This window comes from Neolamprologus brichardi, chromosome 3 (assembly GCF_056152115.1).
Source record: "Neolamprologus brichardi isolate AB-2024 chromosome 3, ASM5615211v1, whole genome shotgun sequence".
NCBI lineage: Eukaryota > Metazoa > Chordata > Actinopteri > Cichliformes > Cichlidae > Neolamprologus > Neolamprologus brichardi.
Window position 1 is genome coordinate 60,412,705 of NC_142106.1, and position 22,964 is coordinate 60,435,668.

Genomic DNA, 22,964 nt, shown 5'->3' on the forward strand with positions numbered 1-22,964 from the left:
TTGCATTTGGTTGTAGGAGCTGGAGCGAGCAAGTTAATGACTTGGAGGTCTTTGTTTCTTTGACCTTTCATTGTCAGACACAACGTAGGAACACGCCGGTTACATTAAGACAGATTTAAAAGATCTGGATCAATAAGTTCAGAACATCATCAGTGACAGCAGTTTTATATGTCTAAAGTATGACACACAGACAGAGCAGTTATTTAGGAGCTGTTATGGTTGTAAATTATAGGTTTATTACTCAGAAAATGATTAATGAAGTATTTAGATAATAATGATGTTTCAGATGATTAACATACAGGATAATTCTGGTTCTATAAATGTTATGAAGTTTGATTTCTCTGAGGTTTCATGAATACTCATCTCTGACTGTAATTTCTGGTAACTGAGACACTTACTAGTCGTTATTGTTAGTTAGTGCTTTTGTCTGATCTCAACGAAGGTGACGATTATTCAGACTTTCAGGAGGTTTTAGATGAAACTGAAAGGCCCACAGAACCAAACACGTCTCAGCTGTGATCACAGCAGAAACAGAAAAACACAAAGTGATCAAACACATACCAAAGCCTACACTGCCATCTAGTGACAGAAACTAGTACTGCTAGACAACCAGGCTGCTTTAAAGCAGGTGATATTTAGGTTGAAAAATAAAAAATAAGTTGATAATAAACATTTGACAAAATCATTTGGCAGCTAACATCTGGAAGTGAGCTGTTCTTTGGTGGTAATTAACAGTTTATTCTTGTTGGTAATTATGTAATGAAGGGTAGCAGTAAAAGTCACACACACACAGAAATGTTCCTCCATGGCTGACAACAACAACTACAGACACGTCTGTGACTGCGATGAACACCTGAGTGTAAGACGAGGACTGAATATGATACAGTAACAGTCAAATATGAATGTGTGTAACAGCATGATTATGTATTATACATATAACAGAAATATGTGACATTTTACAGCATGTCAAATCTATCTGAACATGAAACCAGTGTTAAAACCATTTCAGTCTCAGTCAGTGTTACTGAAACATTCATCTCCAACAGCATCACTGACAGACAGTTGGAGCAGCTACAGTCAAATCATTGATCAGTGTTTTTAGAACATTAGCTGCTGTTGCTGCACGTGCTCGTCGTGTGATTACTCTGTTTATGCTCACCGCAGTTCTCTTGTGCTCAGGTTCTCGGACTCGTCCGTGACCCCGATCTGTTTCCCTGGTGGCGTGGAGTGGAGTGAGAGTGAGTGTGCTGAAAACAAATACGAGAGGAGCGAGTGAGCAGAGCGTGTGTTGGACTTTGTCCCTTTTCCCCTGGACCATTGCACATCCTGCCCTGTACACGTGGGGTTTGTAAATAAATGTACGACTGCTGTTCTATGTCTGTGAAGGTTCTCAGTCATCCAGGTCATCGTAGTCAAAGGAGCTGCAAAGAAAAGCGTCTGGACTTCTTTAAGTTACTTGAAGACGTTTCACCTTCATCCGAGAAGCTTCTTCAGTTCAAAGGTCAAATGGTGGAGAGTCCCAGATTTAAACCTAGTGGGAGTTTCCCCCCACAGAGGGACAAAAGGACCCCCTGATGATCCTCTAATCGCCTGAGCCAAGGTGTGAAACTGGGTGTGGGTCCCAATCAGCCAGAGTTTCAGGTGAGTTCATTGTGAAACCTGGCCCCACCTTATCATGTGATTTCCTGAGGTCAGATGGCCCAGGATGTGAGTGGGCGTTAAGGCGTCTGGGGAGGGAACTCAAAACTGGATTATAGATGGCAGACAGTTGGTGTCGTAAACCACCGCCTCTGTTCACAGATGGTCGCTCACAGTGGACATAGATGCTTCTTTCACTCCTCTTTCAAACCATCTGTCCTCTCTGTCCAAAATGTGAACATTGGCATCCTCAAAGAGTGACCTTTGACCTTTAGATGCAGATGGACAGCTGAGTCTTGTCCTGTGGAGGTGGCTCTTCTGTGTTGTGTGCTTGTGAAGTGGCTGTTTGGTCTCTCCGATGTAGAGGTCTGGGCATTCCTCGCTGGTGTACAGCAAACACCACATTGTTAAGTCTGTGTTTTGGAGTTTTGTCTTTCAGGTGAACCAGTTTGTGTCTGAGTGTGTTGCTGGGTCTGAAATGCACCGGGATGTCGTGCTTGGAGAAAACCCTCCTGAGTTTCTCTGATACACCGGCTACATAGGGGATGACAATGTTGTTGCGTCTGTCCTTCTTATCCTCCCTCGCTGGTGTCTGATCTTCTTTTCTGGGCCTCTTTGCTGACTTTATAAACGCCCAGTTAGGATAACTAGGGTGACCATCTCCCTGACTGCTCCTGCTGCCCTCCAACATCTCCAGCTTCAACGGACTTTAGGATTATTTTCCAACTGTTAATTATCCGAGCCATTTCCTGTCATGTTTGATATATTACACTGACATGTTTTTCACCTTATTTAGCCTCATTTTCAAACTTGTGAGATAAATAAAGCATTTCTTATGTTAAGTAATGATTAATTATGACGTCACAAAGGAATAATCCTATTATCACATCCTGATGAGTTTGATCCTGAAGCAGCTTTTATGTCAAACTTGCTGCCTGTTTCACACCCGTCAGAGTCTCTGCAGAGGTTTTAGTTGCAGGCTGACGCTGCGGTGATGTGCTGCCACCTGCTGGCAGCTTCCTGTAACTACACAGTCTGTGTGAACAGCTCCACAGGCGTTCAGTCCCTGTAGTGTCTACTCCACAGTGGGAGCTTGTGCACTCTGTGTGCTGGTGTGAACACAGAGCTGAGAGCATCAGCGACCATAACCATCCATTTCTTAAACACAGAGGTCTCTGCTGTGGTTCCTCTCACTCACCACCAGGTGAGGATTTCCTGTCATTGACACTCACTGGACCCAAACAGGTAATTATAGTGTAAAAAGCTGTTTGTCTACGAGCTTGTCTCTCACACTATCATGTGATTTCCTGAGGTCAGATGGCCCAGGATGGGAGTGGGAAGGGATCTTAGGGGGACACTCCAACAGGGTTAAATCTGGGACTCTTCACCATTTGAAGATTTAAGCCCTAGAATTGAAGAAGCTTCTCAGATGAAGGTGAAACGTCTTCAAGCAGCTTAAAGAAGTCCAGACGCTTTTCTTTCCAAGCTCCTTCGACTACGATGACCTGGATGAACCTTCATGGACATACTGACATAAACTGATCTGTAGAAGAAAATGTAGAAAAATGACTTATATGATAAAACATGTTTATGATAGTTTAAGATATATTTCATACATCACACTGACTCCACTCTGACATCACTGATCAATAATCAAACAGATCAAAGTGATTGATCAGCCATCAGAGGAGTGGGATCAATGGAGCTGCTTCTGTTCCTGATGTTTGATCCTGGACCTGCAGAGGAGACACGACAGCTTCACACAGAAACACAATAAAAGAATAAGTGAAAGCAGAGAGAACCAAGTGAAAGTGAACAAACACCTGTAACTGTGAGCAGCACGACTCTCCATCCATGATGTTTCCCTGGCTCCAGGCCACACAGCTGTCTCTCTCTGTGGGGCGTTTAAGGGTCAGGCTGAACCGTCCGCTTTTCACACGCTCGTCTTTCTTTCACTCGGTCTATGTTGCAATCTGGACTGCAGAAACTGAGCCCTTTGAAAACAATGATGCATTTTAGTCATATGATGCAGTCATGTGACCAATTAAACTGAGTGGGTGGACGGCATTATACAGCAGTTCTTTTGTTTGCTCTCAGTTGTGACAGCCCTGTTAAAGATTAATATCAGTTTATACATGCTGCAGATAGCTCCACATAAAACTTTTCCTCCACATTTGGCAGCGAAGCTTCAAAGAGCCGGAAAGTAAATAAACAGCACATGGAGATGACTTCCTGTGTGAGGCTTCAGTGTTAGTGGAGCCGCTAAAAGTGGTGGATCTAAATCTGCACCTCAAAGTGCGTTTGCATACAAGTAGAAGGGGAGTGAGTGGGTCAGCGCTCAGGGCTCAGACACTAAGTTGGCCTTAAACACACCATTTATTTCCATGGAAACAGACACAACCAGAGTTACAGGTTAAAATCCCCTATACAATAAAAAGAGTCTCAACACGCTAAAAACCAGCCACAGAAATAACTCTACACTGTCAACACAAAGGCTAAACTAATGTTTCCATAGGCTAAAATTCCCATAATGCCACAGTCCAGCCACACGCGGGCAGATGTTCCTGATCTGAAACAGGAGAGGAATTTCTCTTCCGGGATGGAAACCACGCCGGAACAAGGGGGCGGGGCTCCTGTCGCAGACCTGTCTCCTCCTGACAGCGCGTCACAGTCCCGCCCCACTCCACACCTGAACACGGCCTCCGTCGTAGCCAGATGCAGGCAGAGGGACACCTGCTGTGGATTGCATCGCCTCCCACTATGCTGGCTTGTGCGCGTTTCTTTTCCTCCTGCTCGCCTTTCGTGCGTCGCCTTCCCATCTCTGCCTCACTATCCCCTTTAACAGGTCAGCCTGGCGGCTGATAGGCCGCCTCGGGGAACGCCCCCACCTCCACAGGTGCTACTATTGTGCGCTTAGTCCACAGTGGATTAAAAGAATATTGTGCAACAACACTAACACACAATATCAGGATAAAACCTGATATTTAAATAAACAAACATATAAATATGACAATAAAATGATGGAAGTAAAACCAACACTATGTACCAATGCACAGTCTGATCAAACTGTGTGACATCAGCATGTTTCACACAGCTGTGACATTAAAGATCAAACTAATAATGAATCACTTTGTTTGTGCAGCAGCGTCAGGAAATGTTCAGGAGCTCGTCTCTTCCTTCCAGCTGCTCTGATGGATCAATAAACCTGTGATAATGTTGTAAAGTGAGTTTGTTTCTGCACTGTGTGAACTCGACACACACACTGAGTCAGTTTCTGCAGCATCCAGCACACAGTCTGACTGCAGCTCTGCTGGACCTGAGCGATCCCTCTGATCTTCTTCTTTCTAATCCTGTCCATCCTGCTCACCTCCAACCAAACTCTCAGCATCTTCAGCTCTGCCACCTGCAGCTCCTCCTGTCTGTGTGCCACCGTCTCCATCACAGCAGGTCTCACTGCATCTCCTCCTCTTCACTCTTACTGCTCTCCTCCTGTCATAGATCAATCAGCCCTGACCTCCTCCTCATCTCTCCTTGTTTGTACTTTCTCTTCTCTGCAGACTCTCCTCCTCACTCTCACTGCAGATCATAACTTTGTCTGCAAACATCAGAGTGTTCATCAGCACTGCAAACGATAAAGGGCTCAGAGCCACCTCTTTGTGACCCCCACTGCCTGAGCCTGTGAGTATTTAGAAAGTAGAAGGACAGAAACTCCAGGTGTGGACGAGGCTCGTTGCATCATCCCCAAAAACAGCTGCTGCTGTGATTCCTGCTGAAGTGTCTGAATATCAGGAAATGTTAAAGAAACAATCGTAAAGTTGTGTTTCCAGTTTGTCGGTATTAGAAACATTATCAGCCACAGGCTGAATGGATTCAATGGAGTAAACTGATACTGGTCCCACCATGACCTCTGACCTCTGACCTGCATCTACAGCACTGAGCCCTGACAGTGAGCAGCACTTGTTTCTTCAGCAGGATGTTTCCCTCCCTGCTGCAGACGGTGCAGGTGGAGGTGTTTGTGTCTCCATCTGTGGGTATTTCAGGGTCAGACTGAGGTCTCCAGGTTACAGCAGCTTTCTCTTCATCTTCGTTGGGTCTCTGTAAAACTTGTGTGTCTCAGTTTGTTCCTGATGTGTTCCTGACTCGTTCTTTGGTAACTAGTCTGCAGCGTCCTGTAAAGTGCTGCAGACATGTTGGATGAAGAGCAGAAGAACAGACAGACTGAGCCTCCACAGTCGGCCGTGTCTCACACGCTTCGTTTCTTTGGGCCTCAGCATCAGCAACGTGTCTGCGGAGGATGTAGGTTTGAGTGACCACAACTGCGTCTTTGTTGACCTTCACTTGAGGACATGCCATTGGATAAAAGAGTCGATTTTAAACTTTAGACACAAAACTCAGATCAGAAAATGGGAGAAATTCCAAAGTTTTGTTTGACACAATCAGCTGTTGCGTCTCGAGCTGCCTCACCTATAAATGTGCGCTCTACAGCAGACAGCAACAAAAGTCTGATTTTCTGTAGATAAGATCAAAGAAATCGATGACAAACCCCCCCAGAGCGTTCTTGTTGTGGCAGCTCACTGCTGCTCTACTTTTACACCTGTGACATTTGATGATAATTAGCCGTCTTCAGCTCCCTCAGATATTCTCCCCACAAAGCTTTTTGCCTTGTAAACCGTTTTAACGCTTTTCTTCAGACTGGAGTGTTCCAGCTTTTTCAAACATGCCGTTGTGGAAGCAAAGCTCAGCAAACCCAGCTTAGATCCAACATTATAGATCAGTTTCTCCTTCAGGTCAAAGCTTGTTGAGAAGCCGCTTGCTGCCCACCTCACAGCCTGCTTGAAGAAACACGACATCTATGACCGTTTCCACTCTGGTTTTGGTCAAATGCATCCACTGACACTGCACTACTAACAGGAACCAGTTATACTGTGATGTCAGCAGATGGTGGAAAATACACAGTCCTGGTCTTGTTGGAGCTCTCCTGCTCTGAACATCTGAAGCTCTCCACCACATGACTGAGCACAACTCAGGGAGGAACATTTACTGAAGCTGCTGCAACATTTCCTGTCAGCACATGATTGTGTGACAGTCAAGGAGCCACCAGAGGACACCTGCTAACAGGGCTGGGTATCCTCACTGATTTCTACAATCCATTCACTTTTAATCGCTGAAGTTTGCCTCAGACAGTCAGAAATATTATCATTCATTTCCATATTTTTATATCTATAAAAAGAAAGCTGACACTGTGAGACTTCATCAGAGGTGTGAGCATCACAGCAGATGTGTCAAAGTAACTGAGGATAAAACAGAAAAACATGAAGCAGATTTTCCTGGCCTGGCTTTTTATAGCAGATGACCTTAAAAATATTCTGCAGTAGAACAAAAACACAAGTGAACATGACCTGATGAAGTGAAGCAGAGCAAAGTTACAGAGGTTTGATTACAGACACAGCTGAGAGTTTTGCAGTTTTGCATCATTTTACAAAGTTTGTTCAGTTTGAACAGCAGAAATGAGACTAAGTCAAAAACAACAACAAACCCAGCGGCCGACAGCGCTGTCAACAACGGTAGACTGGTGGGTAATAACAAGCCAATAATGCAGAAAACAGAGATTTTTAGATGGAAACTGATTCTGATGCGTCTTTGTGCAGAATCCATGTTCCTGCTCTCAGTTACTGTTTTAGCTGTTTGATGGTTGTTGAAACTGTGGCAGCTTTAACCTGAGATTCAGGCGTTTCGGGTAAAATAAATTTATATTTAAAGATCGATTCAGGATTTTAATGGATAAATGTGACGTTATCCAAGCTAGAATCGATTTAATCACTAATCAAAACCCACCCCTACCTGCTAACCATCGGCATTATGGGTAGTGTAGTAGGAGACACTCACCTGACTCAAAATAGTGCCGGAAATGAAATAAAAGACCTCCAGAGATGATGAGTACAAGAACCAGGAGAACCAGGAGAACCAGCAGAACCAGGAAGACCAGGAGAACCAGGAGAACCAGGAGAGCCACGAGAACCAGGAGAATCAGGAGAACCAGGAGAATCAGGAGAACCAGCAGAACCAGGAAGACCAGGAGAACCAGGAAGACCAGGAGAACCAGGAAGACCAGGAGAACCAGGACAGCCAGGAGATTCTCTCCTGGTCATGGTCTGCATCTGCACCTCAATCCTTCCATATCCCTCACGGTCCCTGCAATTCAAAAATGAAAACGTCCCCTGAAAACCCTCTTTTGCCCTCTGTCAGCTGAGCACAATCAGACATGCACAATCAAGTTGTGCATTGTCTCTTAAAAATTCCCAGGGATTCTCCCCTGGAGTAGTTTCACTCCAGGCCCTGTCGTAAGAAAAAACATTAGCCAGTGGTGTGTCCTGCTGTAAATCATGTGATTAGATCCCACGATTAACCCTCTGCTGTGGATAAAGTGATGTAGATGTTAGCGCAGCGCATCTGTATGAACACTTTCTCACAGTGACCTCTGCACTGTAAACAATACAAGGTCATGAATAACACACTGCTGGTAAATTCACAGACACAGAAAGTGGTGATTAAAAGGTTAAATCAGCACGGCTCAAAAGCTCATGCAACCTGCTGCTGTCACCTTTCTGCTCCTGTAAAAAGAAACATACATACATCCACCCTTTTGTCAGGTCAAGGTGGAGGTGCAATCTTGCATACTGGTGTCAACTCAGTCAAAGCTTTCCCCATTTTTTATTTGCTGACAGTAGAACCTCTCGTGACGCAATAAGTTTCTACTGCCAGCAATGACGTCATTTCAAAAAAAGGAAAAATAGAATTTAGACTGGATTACCTCGCTGAATCCTTTTGACAGGGACTTGTTTTCTGATTGTCCCAAATAAGTGGCTTTCTCCTGAGCCCATTTTCATTTTGGAGAAGCTCACTTGCGATTGTTCAACATGTTGTGTAGCGCTTTCGATTCCGATCTTGCCGGCCTGCTTGAAAAAGAGAAAATTGCCAAACAAAACATCTCAGAGCACTGCTAAAAATAAAAATATGAAGGCCTCTTTTAGAAGTTGTCTAAGCGTACTCTCTTACAATGATAGATCAAAACTGGTTCAAAGTGGTACCAAAGGAAAATGCATCATAAATCCCCAAAACTTTCATCCACCAGTCACACCTCACACAACAGCAATATTCTATCAGATAATGAGTTTTGTTTTCCAAATGTGTGTCATGATAAGACCTCCCTCACACATCAGAAACAAGAAACTCAATAATCTATTAGTCTCCACTCATCTGACACTCCTGCATCATTCTGTTCACCCCTGCTATGATTCAATCATCCTTCCCCAAAAATAACACTAGTTCACTCGTCTGTGTGTCACTTCTTAACCCACTAAATGAACCGGACAAGATGATGGTAACAGAAACGCTTAAAAATACTGTTTGATCTTCATGAGCTTCATTGCATGTGTGTTTGTGTTAGTAGGATTAATGCATTTTTCTGTTTGGGTAATTTTTGTGTACCTCTCCTCTTTGCGGTGCTCCAGACTGTAATAGAGTGAATTGTTGCCCCCCAGTGGTAAAATACAGAAGTGCCTGTTACAGGGCTAGTTCTTGGTTGACCAATACATAACAACAAAAAGTGTAGTTTGTGCACCGCTAAGAAAATAACAAGTTAGTGTGTGATGTCCTACTGTTCAATAAAGCACCTATCCACGTCCTTCTGTCCTGATCTTTTCAAAGAGCCTAATCCAGAATAACAACTGGCGACGAGGATCTAAAGATTTCCACAGCGTGACAGAGGCTGTAGAAGGGCTGAGCTCACATGTAAAGAAAAAGACAAACCAAGACGTTTTCTTCACGGCTGCAGCGGAACAGCTTTTGGTGAGCTAACATGGCGATGCATGTGGGTCGTGTTGAAGAGTATAATGAATCGAAGGAAGATTTTGAGTCATATTTAGAGCGGTTGGAGCAATGGATGTTGGCAAATGATGTTTCCGATGAGAAGAAAGTGTGCACGTTTCTCTCTGTGATCGGAGCAGATACATACAGGCTGCTAAAGAATCTTGTGTCTCCGAGGGTACCGAGTACCATGGGATATGCAGCGCTGACTGCAGCGTTAAGTGCGCATCATAAGCCGACTCCAGTGGTGATAGCTGAGCGTTTTCGCTTTCAGAAACGTAACCAGAAAGAAGAGGGTTAAGAAGTTAAGAAGTTAGTGGGCTGCATTCTGATGCTGTGCAGCGCAGGCTACTATCGGAAAAAGATCTTACATTTCCACGTACATGTGAGATTGCCATATCCATGGAACTCGCTTTGAAAAATACGATGGAGTTCTCAGGACGCCAGGACCCTCACCACGTAAATGCCTTAACAAATGCTCCAATTTTTTTCAACAAAGGATGGAAAGGACAGAACAGGCGAGAGGGCAATAACAAGCCAAAGAACTGGAAGGGACCTAAAAAAGGAGTGAAGCAACCATGTTATCGTTGTGGTGGAAAGCATTCAGCACGTGAGTGCAAATTTAAGAGTGAAAAGTGTCATGTTTGTGCAAAAATAGGACTCATTGCACGTGCTTGCAGGAATAAAAAATTCAATCAGCAAACTCAGTATTTGGAAACTGAGGATGAATGCTCAAGTAGGAATGATGAAGCTGAACTTTTTGGAGTTTATTCAATGTACTCCATCACCTCCAGTGAGAAGGGATACACAGTGGATGTTGCGCTTGGAAGCAAGAACACCACCATGTTGCTGGATACAGGATCAGCAGTGTCTGTAGTATCAGACAAGTATTATCAGATGCATCTCACTCATTTCCCTATAAAACCAGCCAGTGGGCTAAAGCTCAAGTCCTACTCAGGCCAACACATTGCTGTGCGTGGATATATTATGTTACCAGTACAGTATGGGACCCAAAACATCACCCTACCACTGATCGTTGTTCAGGGAGACAGACCAGCTCTGATTGGATGAAACTGGTTAAAGAAACTACAGCTGAACTGGAAACAGATTTTCACAGTACACAAGGTACTGCTGCAGAAAGAAGCAAAGCCAGGAGTACTAGAAGTGATTCAGCGCCATCAGGCAGTGTTTTTGGATGACCAAGGCTGCATAAAGGGATTTAAAGCTAGAATCCACACTAAACCAAACACTACACCAATTTTCTGTAAAGCTCGCCCAGTTCCTTATGCACTAAAAGAAGCTGTGGAAAAGGAGCTGGACAGATTGGAAAAGGTGAAGGTTATTTCAAAGGTTGAGAAAAGTGAGTGGGCATCCCCTATTGTTACTGTGCCAAAAGCAGACAAAACAATTAGGATATGTGGTGACTACAAAGTCAGTGTAAACCAGTGTGTTGAAGAGGAAAGATACCCACTTCCTAATACTGAAGATTTGTTTGCTGCTTTAGCTGGAGGAACATCCCTCAGTAAACTTGACCTTTCTCATGCCTATCAGCAGCTATAGTTAGATGAAGAATCAGAGAAGTATCTGGTCATCAACACACACAAAGGTCTCTATAAGTACAATCGCCTCAGCTATGGTGTTTCCAGTGCTCTGGCTTTTTTCCAGTCTGTGATGGATCAAATCCTTCAGGGGATGGAGCATGTGACCTGCTTTTTGGATGACATCCTCATCACTGCTTCATCTGAAAGGGATCATTTGAAGAGGTTGGAGGAAGTACTCACACGTCTGGAGAAGTATGGTGTCAGAGTGAAGCTTTCCAAGTGCCATTTTCTTCAGAGCAGTGTGGAGTACCTGGGACATCGTATTGACAGGGATGGTCTGCATCCTTTAGAGGAAAAGGTAGCAGCCATAGCAAATGCACCAGAACCAACAAACGTCACTGAACTGAAGTCTTTTCTTGGTCTTCTAAATTACTACAGTCGATTTTTGGAAAATCCATCCACCATTTTTCAGCCTTTGCATAACCTGTTGAGAAAAGATGCTAAATGGATTTGGACCATGGAATGTGCAAAAGCATTCAGGGATGCAAAAAGTCTACTGTTGCAGAGCAAAGTGTTGGTGCACTACAGCACAAATCTGCCATTGAAGTTAGCCTGCGATGCGTCACCTTATGGATTGGGCGCAGTCATCTCTCATGTCATGGAAAATGGAGAGGAAAGGCCTGTGGCTTTCGCATCAAGAACATTAACTGAAGCTGAGCGGAAGTATGCCCAGATAGAAAAAGAGGCCCTTGCCGTAATTTTTGGAGTAAAGAAATTCCATAAATATCTGTATGGAAGGAAATTCACCCTCATAACAGATCATAAGCCACTGCTGGCTATACTAGGGCCAAAGTCAGCTGTCCCAACACTCGCTGCACTAAGAATGCAACGCTGGGCTCTTATTCTAATGGCATACAACTATGACATTGAATATAGAAGATCAGCTGAACATGCCAATGCAGATGCATTATCACGTCTACCTCGGAATACGCCAAACAACATGGCAGAGGAGGGAGCTCTTTATAAATGCTGTTCACTGCAGTCTGTTTACTAATAATGTCAAACTGTTAGAAACACAGAAACATCAGAATCGTCTTTGTTCACATAAACCTGTCTGGGATCCTTTGTTGTTCTTTTGATGCAGAGTTACATTATAAATATAAAGAGTTATTTCAGAGTCTCATCAGTTTTCCTACATGTCTTTATTGAACACATCAGCAGGGCTGAAGCTCTCATGTTAAACACACACTGATCTATGGACACGTTCATGTGTTTCTAACAGAACCAGGCTGTTATCAGCCCTGCACTAACATTATGTCACACACACTGAATGTAACAGTGACAGTTTACATCATCACACAATCAGCTGTGATTGTTTCACTGTCATCAAACTAGTCAACAGGAAGTAGAATCAATAGAAACCAATCATTTACTGACAGCATGTCTGATGGAAATAAGTGCAGATTATGTATGAAGTATAACTGCACACAGTAACTGTATTACAATAAGGACTTAACAGCGCCCTCTGCTGGGGTGTTTCAGTACTGCGTTAACTAGAATACACCACCTCCTCCTCCTCCTCACACCACCTGCTACATCTGTACTCTTCTATGACTACAGTCATCCACAGCACTGATGTGAGGTCACATGGTTCATATGTAAGGAGCACAGAGACGTCCTAGCAGCTGACCTCAGGTCAGTTTAATGACTGTGAGCAGCAGCTGTGTTATTGTCACTGTGACAGGGAGACACTCTCAGACACAGCGCTCATGTCAGCTTGTTCTCATGCAGGAGGATCAGGAGCTCCATGTTTGTCTTTGTGTTTGAATCATGATGTGTTTGTGCCATCAGAGTCTGTCATGAGTACTCAGGGTTTCACAGCAGCTCTTCTGAATGCTGACGAGGACTCCAACCTCATGTTTCACCTCTCTGAGCTTCTGATGTCTGTGAACACTCGTGTTTCTTCTCTGGGCTCATCTGGACAAAAACACCTTTCTGTGTTTGGCTCCAGCCTCATTCTGACTGACAGGAAGTGTGTTATCCATGAGCTGCACTTCTGTGAGAAAGTTTCCTGCTGTGTTTCCTGTCTGTGGACAAACACGAGTGTTTCAGCTGAGGACTTGGTTCCTTCCACCTGTCCATACAGGACATCACGCTGTCTTTTCTCTTTAAATGCAGCTCCAGGTCCTTCCACGTGCTGCTCTGTATTTGTGCAGTTTGTAGTGTGTCCTGGGAAACGTAGCACACATGGTGTTCTTCTGCTGTTTCCTCCTTTCACTGAGTGTGAAACACTGACGCTGTGCTGTTGTTCACAGAGGGGAGCTGATTCTAGCTGCAGCTGGACTCTGTCATCTAACTGAATGTGTTGGTGCTGATCACGGGGCTCTGAGGGGGGAGCAGCAGGAGGACTCTGGATACTGACGTCAGTGTATCTGTGGAAGCTCACACAGCGTGTCTCTGTCATTCAATATTGTGCTATATATTGTATCTATGCAAAGATGAACAGACTGTGTATTCACTGGTCTCTGTGCTGCTGACTGCTTTGCTGCAGCTCTGATGTCATCATCACTCCCTCCTCCACCCTCAGCAGTCCCAGCATGCTGCTGTGGTGCACCCCACCCTCACTCTACACCTGAGCCATAGACCACACCCTCCACCTCAATATACACCACAGTTTTCTCTGCTATGGAAATGAGATCAGGAGGAAATCATGATTATTATTATTGAATAAATGCTCACATTAATGTGGGCTTATTTGTTTCATATTAGAAACATTAGTTGAGTGTTTTTAGTATAAAATGGTGAAAGTCCCTCTTTTTGCTCCTCCCCTCACCTGTGGATGGACGGTGCTGTTACCGTGGTGACAGCTTGGATGTGTTTCAGTCCTGCCTGGTTATCACTGCAGGAATCTTTACTTTCACATTTATTACAGGTAATAACTCTGATTTTTCTGTGTATTATGAACTAAATGTATCCTGATACACACAGAGATGGATGAGCAGAGGTCACATGATGAAAGAACAAACATGGAGTCTTTGATTTATTTAGATATTTATTGATGAATGCAAACAAACCCTGACACTGAACCATCGTCCAGCTTTCACAGAACAAACCTGATCACATGACCTGCTGACCCAAACAGTGAAAAGCTCCATGGCAACAGCAACAAACAGCCTCACATATGTTAACAGAGGCTGTTAGAAGCACAGAGTCTTTACAGTCTTTCTCCTGTTTGTACACAGATCTCTGCACATCTTCATCACAGTTACTCACAGACGTGCAGAGTGTGTGGATATCAAAGCTAAGTTTCCACCATGTTTGTAGTCTGTACTGGGACTCATGGAGCATCTCTCTATGAGCACTCAGTGCTTTAAACAGTGAGTCCCAGTTTAACCAGCAGCCTTCACACCACACATCACACAGACATGGAAACTTCAAACCCTCAGACTGAAGACACCATCAGAAATAAATAGATTGTGATGAAGATGAAGAACTGGAACAGTTTGCTGTGGTTTCTTCTGTTCCTGTCAGAAATAAGAGTCTGGCAGCACTTTGCTCTCCTTCCACATGTTTAAGGAGGAAGTGAAGAAGAGCGAGTGAGTCGTCTTCCTCTGTGGGCCCAACATCAGGCAGCAGCCACGTATTTTTAAAAACCCAGCACACTGCTTCAGAAACACTGAGTCCAGGTGACCAGAGTCATGTGATCAGTGAGGTCTTCACTCAGGACGTCACAGCTTCAGGACCTGATTCAGAGGTTTATAAGGACGTGGATCATTGGTGCTGATGTTGTGTGAGAGCTGGTGAACCATGGGGAACATAAATAACAACCAGGCCATCAGCAATTCTACCCCCAGCTCTAAAACCTACATAATACACTATACATATATTTATATAGGTTATAGTATGTTATATATAAACGTAGCTGAAGCAGTTTAATTTGTAGCTTCACGCTGCACTTCATATGTTTGTCCACCAGATGGCAGCACAGAGGCCTGTGTTGGAAAGCTTTGAGTAATGAAGCGTTTTCAATCCAAGCTTCAGAAAGCTTCATGTGGTCATTGTTGGGTTCAATATTGAGGAGGGTTAGAGGAGGTAATCAACTTTCAAAATAACAACACTGATCCGGCCAGGTGGAGTCAAACGATGATTTAATGCACGCGTGGGGGGACCACCGCCGTACGCAGACAGCGCCGATCCCCGACTTACAGAGCATAAGCAGATGCTTTATATACCATCAGGGCTTAAATTTAATACGCCCCTTCAACGTCAATCAGATACAGGTCATACATAGGTTTCAAAACCACAAAGACTTTTAACACAGTTTAAAATAACATTGTCTCCGTCTCCACAGCAGATGCTTCCTGTCAGCCTTCTGACTTTCACTTCTCGTCTGGAACACCAGACCCACACCCTGCAAGAAACTGTTCCTCTTTTTGCAGAGACAAGTTTGCAGTTGCAAGCAAACATGACTAACCTCTCACCTATAAATGAGTCTATCTACTGTGTGTTTGTGTGTGTGTGTGTGTGTGTGTGTGTGTGTGTGGCTCGACCTCACACGAACTTTGTCTCATGAGAAGAGAGGCCAATTCTCATGTGCATAATAACCTAACTGAAACTATATCTGTAATATGTTGAATAAATGTTTTAATCAAATGAGTGCCCCTACTTCAAAGCTTAATAAAAAGATATAAATGACTAAAAGATAACAATGAATAACCTGGTTATTCAAATAGCATCCTCCCAACAGCTCCTCAAAGTACCTTTCACAAGCATGCTCTGCAAAAGCCTGCACTTCCTGTCTACTTTGGCACAGAGTGTACTCAGAGTTAGGCCTTTCAGAATCAGCACATACACATTTAAGATTATAACAAGCATTCAAAAGCATTTAAGATCATTGATTTAACTCAACAGTTTAACGTGGTTATAACTGCACCTGTAATAAAGGCTAATTGGGTACCAATATGTTTAAACATCTGAATGCAATATCAATGCTGTAGATTATGTTATTAATGTTAGTACTGCAATGGTAATGATGATGATTATTAACAATAGCAGTAAAATAGTTTCCCTAATCCCCACATCATCAAGGAAGCAACCAGGAAATATCTGCTGTGTGTAAAAACAGCAACACAAGAATCCAGAATGAAGACAAGAAACTCAAAGCTCACACACAAAACAGGTGGAGCTAATTTTGTGACGTGTTTCTGTAAAAACACCACAGAAGTGAATCATCAAAGTTTCCATGTGAGCTGATGATGCTGCTGCAGAGTTTCTGTGAACCTCCTGTGACCCCGCCTCCTCATACAGAGACATCTTATTGCTCTTCAAACTGCATCACGTGGACACATGTGATTGTGTATTGTAGTATTGATCCCAATGCTGGTAGTAGTACTGGATCAATAACACTGGATGGATGCGTTCAGCATGGAGCCCTGAGCTGTGTTACAGACAAACATGGAAACTGACAGGTCTGTGTCATTCACGGTCTGTAACACTTCTAAACAACAGAGGCTGACCCAAGTGCCTCAGAGCCAGGCACGCTCACATCACAGCTCTCTAAATAAGCCAGTTTCAAAATAAGAGCTGAAAGCTGTGTTTGCTTGTGTTAGCTTATTATTGTGGAGACTAACATTCAGTGATCATGTGTTCAGACTCATAATGATTACTCTCATAAATCCTGATCTTTGTATTTACTGTGTGTTGGATCAATAACTGAGATTCATCGTATCACACAGCTGTGCTGCTGCTGCTGGTGATGTCAGCACATCTGGAACAATACGAGGTATCTGCTACCAGACTGAGCAGGACGTGAGACCTGTGGACTGTTTAAAGCTGTCCCTCCACAGCTCACTCAGACCTGATCCACACCTCAGTGATATTCTCTGACTTCCTCAGTAGAGACAGAAACCATTCAGATCTGGGACGATCAGCTGACTGATGATGTCACACAGACTGTGTTTGTCAGGAACAGTGATTCTGATGTGAGCCTGCTAGCTGACAGCAGACCTGATGAAACCACATGTTGACATCTGTGAGGACAGACTGGACTCTTTGACTGCACCTTGGTTCTCCTCAGAGGTCTGTACAGGAGCATGTCCACCCCCACTGAAGATCTCAGTCACTGTGAAACATAGAAAGCTGCTTGTGTAGCCTCTGCCTCACATGTAGATACAGCTACAGGTTTCTCTGTCAGTCAGACTGAAACAGTGTCCTGATGCTGCATCATTCAGCTCTGTGCCCCAGTCAGCATCACTGTGAGCTACCAGTGTCAGTGTTTCTGCCCTTTTCCTGTAACACTACACTCAGCACAGGCTCAGCTGCTATCCAGTGTTGGACTTTGGCTTCAGCTGCTGTGATAGATCCTCTAACATAGATCAGCTCTGCTACATGTTGTTAGATAAGTGCAGCTGCCTGTCATGTCCTGATGTTTCTCTGGCTCAGCAGCTTCTCCATCAGAGGTTCACATGGAGCTGATCCAGTATCTCCAGTAACTGTGTTCTGTGCCTCACTGGTTCATCCTTCTGTCTGTGTGACGTCAGTCAGATGTTGAAGTTAAACTCTGTAATCTTCACTGTGTCACAGAGTTCAGTGAGTCCCGTTATTCACAGTATCAATCAGCTCATCAGAGAACAGCTGATCAGCAATCAGTGGTGCCAACAGCACCTCCTGTGGTGAGAGGATGCAATAATGCAATGTAGCATTTTTACACTCAACACTTCCAGTCATGGAAACTGTCTGTTGGATCTGTTTGACGTTGCTTTCTTGTGTTGCTTTCTTGGTTAGAGTTCCTCACAAATGTCCAGATTATTCTTCTAATGAGGCGTCGACCATGTTTTCAGTTCTTTGGAAGAAAACATCGCCCTTTGCCATCCTTACTTTTCTTTGACTTCTTCAAATGCAGCTGAACTCCAGCTGGTATTTTATTGGACTTTGCAGCTGTTTCTGGTCATCAGTTCATTCCTGCAAACCTCTGAACCTGAACAACAATGATGCTGCATTGCTGGCTGATCCCAAAAGGTTGATTCTGTTCATCTGGACGTTTTCAGAAACGTTTGCTCACTGATCAGGTGACTTCTTCAGTCTCAGCTGACTGCAGCTTTACAACCTTACAAACAGCACATTTGCACAATGACTGAAACCAGCAGCACCTGATATATATGATACTAATATAATACATATACATATATAATCCATACTAATGATGAAGGAACTGAGCTCACAGTCCATTGTTCATTCAGTGAACTACTCAGTTTATTTTGGGCCTCAGAAATGCTCACTCTGTTTGTACATCACTGTCAGCAATAGACTCATTCTGCTGTGTGGACAGGAACACATGTGACATCACTTCCTGTTTGTTTGTGACTGAAGAGGAAGAAGTTTACAGGGAATCATTTAGAAGAGTTTCAAACATCAACTGATTGAATCCATGAATCTGAAAACGTGTTTGTGAGTGAAAGAGACAGACATGTACAGACTGAACTATCTGTTCAACAGTCAGAGTGTTTCTGTAACAGGAGACACTCTTTACACCCCACTCAGCACAGGGACACTGAGGAACCAGGCCAGAACCTAAACCCAGGATAAAGAGTTTGAGTGAATGTGGTGTTGAAGGTGTGGAGGTGGATCAGAGTGTCAGAGGAGACTCTGTAGAAGGACAGAGTGCCAGCAGGACAGTCCACATACACTGCTGCTCTGTTAGAGAAAGAGGAGGAGGAGGAGGAGGAGATGGATGTTTTTATTCTATTGTGCCTAACAGACTCAGGACCATCATCAGAGCAGATCAGACTCCAGGACTGATCATTGTATCCAAACAAACAGTCACCACTGCCTCCTTTCCTTCTGATGCTTCTGTAACTCACTGATATATCAACGTTTCCTCTCCACTCGACCTCCCAGTAACAGCGACCAGTCAGACCATTTCTACACAGCAGCTGTTTCCAGTAAACATCAAATCTGTCTGGATGATCAGGATATGACTGAACCTCCTCCACATGTGTCACCTTCCTGTTGTTGTCAGACAGTTGGAGGTTTGTGTGCACTGTGTTTGTGTCGATTGTGAGTTGACAGGAATCTGATGGAGAGAACAAACACAATCCAGCTGCAGTTATTGATCCATCATCTGTTCATTGATTGACACTTTGATGATGACTCCTGACATGATGAAGATGGTTGAATGTGTGCTGCTTTGTTTTCATGAATCCCATTAAAAACACACTTACACTTCCTCAGACCTGGTCTCAACCATCGGACTCCAGCAGGCTCCACCCTGAAAGGAGGAGGGGGGTCAGAGCAGCACAGTCAGCATGCACACATGGACATTACATGGCTCTCATACACACACTGTTACACACTGAGCTCAAAGCTCGGCTCCACTGTTTTATTCAAAGAAATCTACATTTATTTATCAGCACATTTAAAAACAGCTTGAGCCAAAGTGCTGCACAGAGTAGAGAGAAAATAGGAAACATACACAGTAATTACTATAAAGACTCGTCAGAATTGAAAGCTACAGAGTACAAATGTGTTTCCAACCGGGTTTTAAAAATGTCGAGTGTTGGTGACGACCTGATGTGAAGGGCGACTGTTCCAGAGTTTGGCTGCAGCGATCGATAAAGCTCACCTCTGTTTTTACGTCTAGTTCTGGTCAGAAGCTACTTATCTGCAGACCTGAGGGCTCGACTTGGATTATTTTGTTAAAGAGAGATAAGATGGAGCCAATCCATTCAGAGATTTAAAGACAAACAACCAGATCTGGAAGTGGATTCTACCACGTACTGGTAACCAGTGGAAAAAGCTGGAAAAAGCTGGTGATGGGTCGTCTAGCACAGACCCACCGCTGGAACCAGACAATTGATGAGGGAGAGAACTGTGACAGCGCCGTTCCTTCACTTGACCTCAGTCGCTCTCGTCTGCTCCCTCGTAACACTGCTCTTTATTGAGGTTACATGAATATGCATAAGTTCATTAACATATGACGTCTTACACAGGTATGAACAAAGAGTACCAGTCTGTGCATAGTGTAGGTATGTGTGTGTGTGTGTGTGTATGTGTGTGTGTGTGTGTGTGTGTGTGTGTGTGTGTGTGTGTGTGTGTGTGTTCCAGATGTGACCCCAAAGCTGGTGCTAAGAGTCCAGTGGTCCCACTAACAAAGGGCTCTTATACTTAACCAGACACAGAGTAGGTGTCCTCCTACACCAGGGGTCTCAAACTTGCGGCCCGCAGGACGATAGTTTTTGGCCCCCACGTTAATATGAAAATTTAATGTTAGTTTGATAATGTATGACACTTTACAATGTTGTGTGCGGAGCTGAATTAACCCACCAATCAGGTGGGATATGGATCTCAGGGGACACCAGCCGGGCTTGATGCAAGCAGGGAAACATTTCTCAATGAGTAAAAGTTACAGCAGCGTTGCCCTGGAGTGTTTCTTTCTTTTCTGTGCCTGGCTGGCTTCCTCCTTTCTATTGGGCAAACGCGGACATTCACCCCAGCGAGCTGCGTTCACAACCCTTCAAAAAAAGTTGCAGTCGCCTTTTTTGCGCTCGCTATCCCTGTACTTTCTACCATATGCAAATGCCACGGTGTTCGTGTCGTCATGAAAGACATGAACATCGAGCGTAAAAACAAAGGAGACTGCTACCGGCTTTTTATCTGCCGATCGCCGTGCTACGGTTGCAAGAAAAAGAAGCAGAAACGACGTTCTCTACGCGTTGAGACGTTCCCCGTCCGTCGGCTAAACGCTTGATTGAAACTTCAATGCGACAGTGACACCAAGTAGAATTATAAATGTTACATAGCCCCAAACATGTCTTTTTCAAAGCCTGCGGTGAAGAGAAAGGTTGGTGATGAGCACCGACAATTTCAGGAAAAGTGGGAAATGCAATATTTCTTTGTTGAGCACAGGGGCACCCCGACCTGTCTTATTTGAACAGAGAAAGTTGCGGTGCACAAGGAATACAATTTGAAACGTCATTACACCACTAGACATGCTGAGGTGGATGCAAAATACCAGGGAGATGAGAGAGCGAACCGGGTTGCCAGTCTTAAAACAGATCTACTGAGGCAGCAAGATTTCTTCATGAAAGCAACCAAAGAGAATAATGCAGCAGTCGAAGCCACGTGGTTAGTGAGATGATTGCTAAAGCAGGGAAGCCATTCACAGAAGGTGAATTTGTCTAAAAGTGCATATTGCAGGCTGCAAATATAGTCTGTCCGGGAAAGAAAGGTCAGTTTAGCAACATCAGCCTTTCTGCCAGTTGAGTTGAGAGCAGAAGTGAAGCCTTCATGGAGAAGGATGGAGTTGGTGTTCCTGTGCTAACTGATCCCAAATGGCTCATGGACTTAGCTTTTCTTGTTGATATAACACATGAGCTTAATGTACTGAACAAGACGTTACAAGGCCAGGGGCAACTTGTCAGTGCTGCCTATGACAACGTGAGAGCATTCTCCACAAAACTTGCGGTCTGGAAAGCTCAGCTCTCTCAGACAAACCTTTGCCATTTCCCAGCATGCAAGGCACTCGTGGATGCAGGCACACCATTCAGTGCTGACAAGTATGTTGATGTCATTTTGAGGCTACAGGAGGAATTTGATCACAGATTTGCTGACTTCAAGACACACAGAGCCACCTTTCAAATTTTTGCGGACCCCTTCTCCTTTGATGTGCAAGATGCCCCTTCTGTGCTTCAAATGGAGCTCATTGAGCTGCAGTGCAACTCTGAACTCAAAGCAAAGTTCAGGGAGGTGAGTGGAAAAGCAGACAAGCTTGGAAAATTTTTGAGAGAATTGAGCCCTAGTCTCCCTCGGCTTTCCCAAATGTTCAAGCGGACCATGTGCCTTTTTTGTAGCACATACTTGTGCGAAAAGCTCTTCTCCACTTTGAACTTCAATAAGTCCAAGTACAGGTCCAGACTTACGGATGATCATCTTCAAGACATACTGAGGGTCGCAACTGCTTCCTCCCTCAGGCCAAATCTGGCTCGGCTATGCGAGAGGAAACGCTGCCAGGTCTCTAGCAGCAAGGAGTAGGCAAGAGAAGCCATGTTCAGAAGAACAGTTCATTTTCTACAGTGTTCCATTCATGTTCAGAAGAAGGTTATAGAACTGTTAATACAGACATTTCAATCTAAATACAGCAGATATAGAAGACTGAAAAAAACACATAAGTTCACTGACTAAAAATATCTTATTATTATTTTATTTATGTATTACAGATTGATTTATTTTCTTATTAATTCTTAATTTGTTTATTTATTTTTCATATTTTGTGTTAAAAAATAAAAATAAAGAGATTTGAGAAGACTGGAATTTTTTTTTGTGGAAAACCTAATGCGGCCCAGCCTCACCCAGACTCTGCCTGCAGCGGCCCCCAGCTAAATTGAATTTGAGACCCCTGTCCTACACCATAAATCAGTAAGAGAGGGTACGACCTCTCTCATGACTTTAAGGTGTGTGTGCATGCCAGAGCACTCTGGAAGGCACACACAGTCTTTACAGACTACTAAGGATCAAACCTCTATCATCATGCAATCGATTATACAACTCTAAGCATATATGAGTAAATATTTCTAAGCATAAATGACAATCAACAAAATAAATCTTACAGCTGGTTTTAATAACAGAATTAATTTGTTTCTCAAATGAGAAAGAGCTATCGAGAAAAACTCCTAAATCTTTAGTTCTTAACTTTTCCAGTGGGCCAAGATCAACATTATCTGCTAATGCTAAATAGGCTGCCGTTATTAACTAATGCTAATTTGATGTGAATTAGCATTATGCACTAATGCTAACACTTACTTTTTAACAATGTGAGTAGCTAATGCTAAGAAGGCTGCTTTTATTAGCTAATGCTAATTTGCTGCGAGTTTAACATTATCGGGTAATGCTAACACTTTTCCCTTCCCTTTTAACAATGTTTGC

At 43.8% G+C, this 22,964-nt stretch overlaps 2 protein-coding genes across 4 annotated transcripts in view; one reads left to right on the plus strand and one right to left on the minus strand.

Annotated features, from left to right (window-relative positions):
• Window positions 1-22,964, plus strand: part of LOC148105994 (Fc receptor-like B) — a 385,026-nt gene that overhangs the window by 160,845 nt on the left and 201,217 nt on the right. The gene's annotated exons all lie outside the window — the stretch shown is intronic.
• The window catches only part of LOC102777248 (NLR family CARD domain-containing protein 3-like), a 1,099,208-nt gene continuing 1,094,413 nt past the window's right edge, over window positions 18,170-22,964 (minus strand). The window contains exons 10-11 of one of the 3 annotated variants that reach the window (XM_087837893.1): window positions 19,265-19,311; window positions 18,170-19,116 (exon numbers count right to left, since the gene is read on the minus strand). In XM_087837893.1, the coding sequence (XP_087694019.1) occupies window positions 18,581-19,116; window positions 19,265-19,311 (583 nt within the window). In that variant the 3' untranslated portion in view covers window positions 18,170-18,580. The remainder of the gene's footprint in view (window positions 19,117-19,264; window positions 19,312-22,964) is intronic. The other 2 variants (XM_087837886.1, XM_087837887.1) reach the window with 2 other exon arrangements.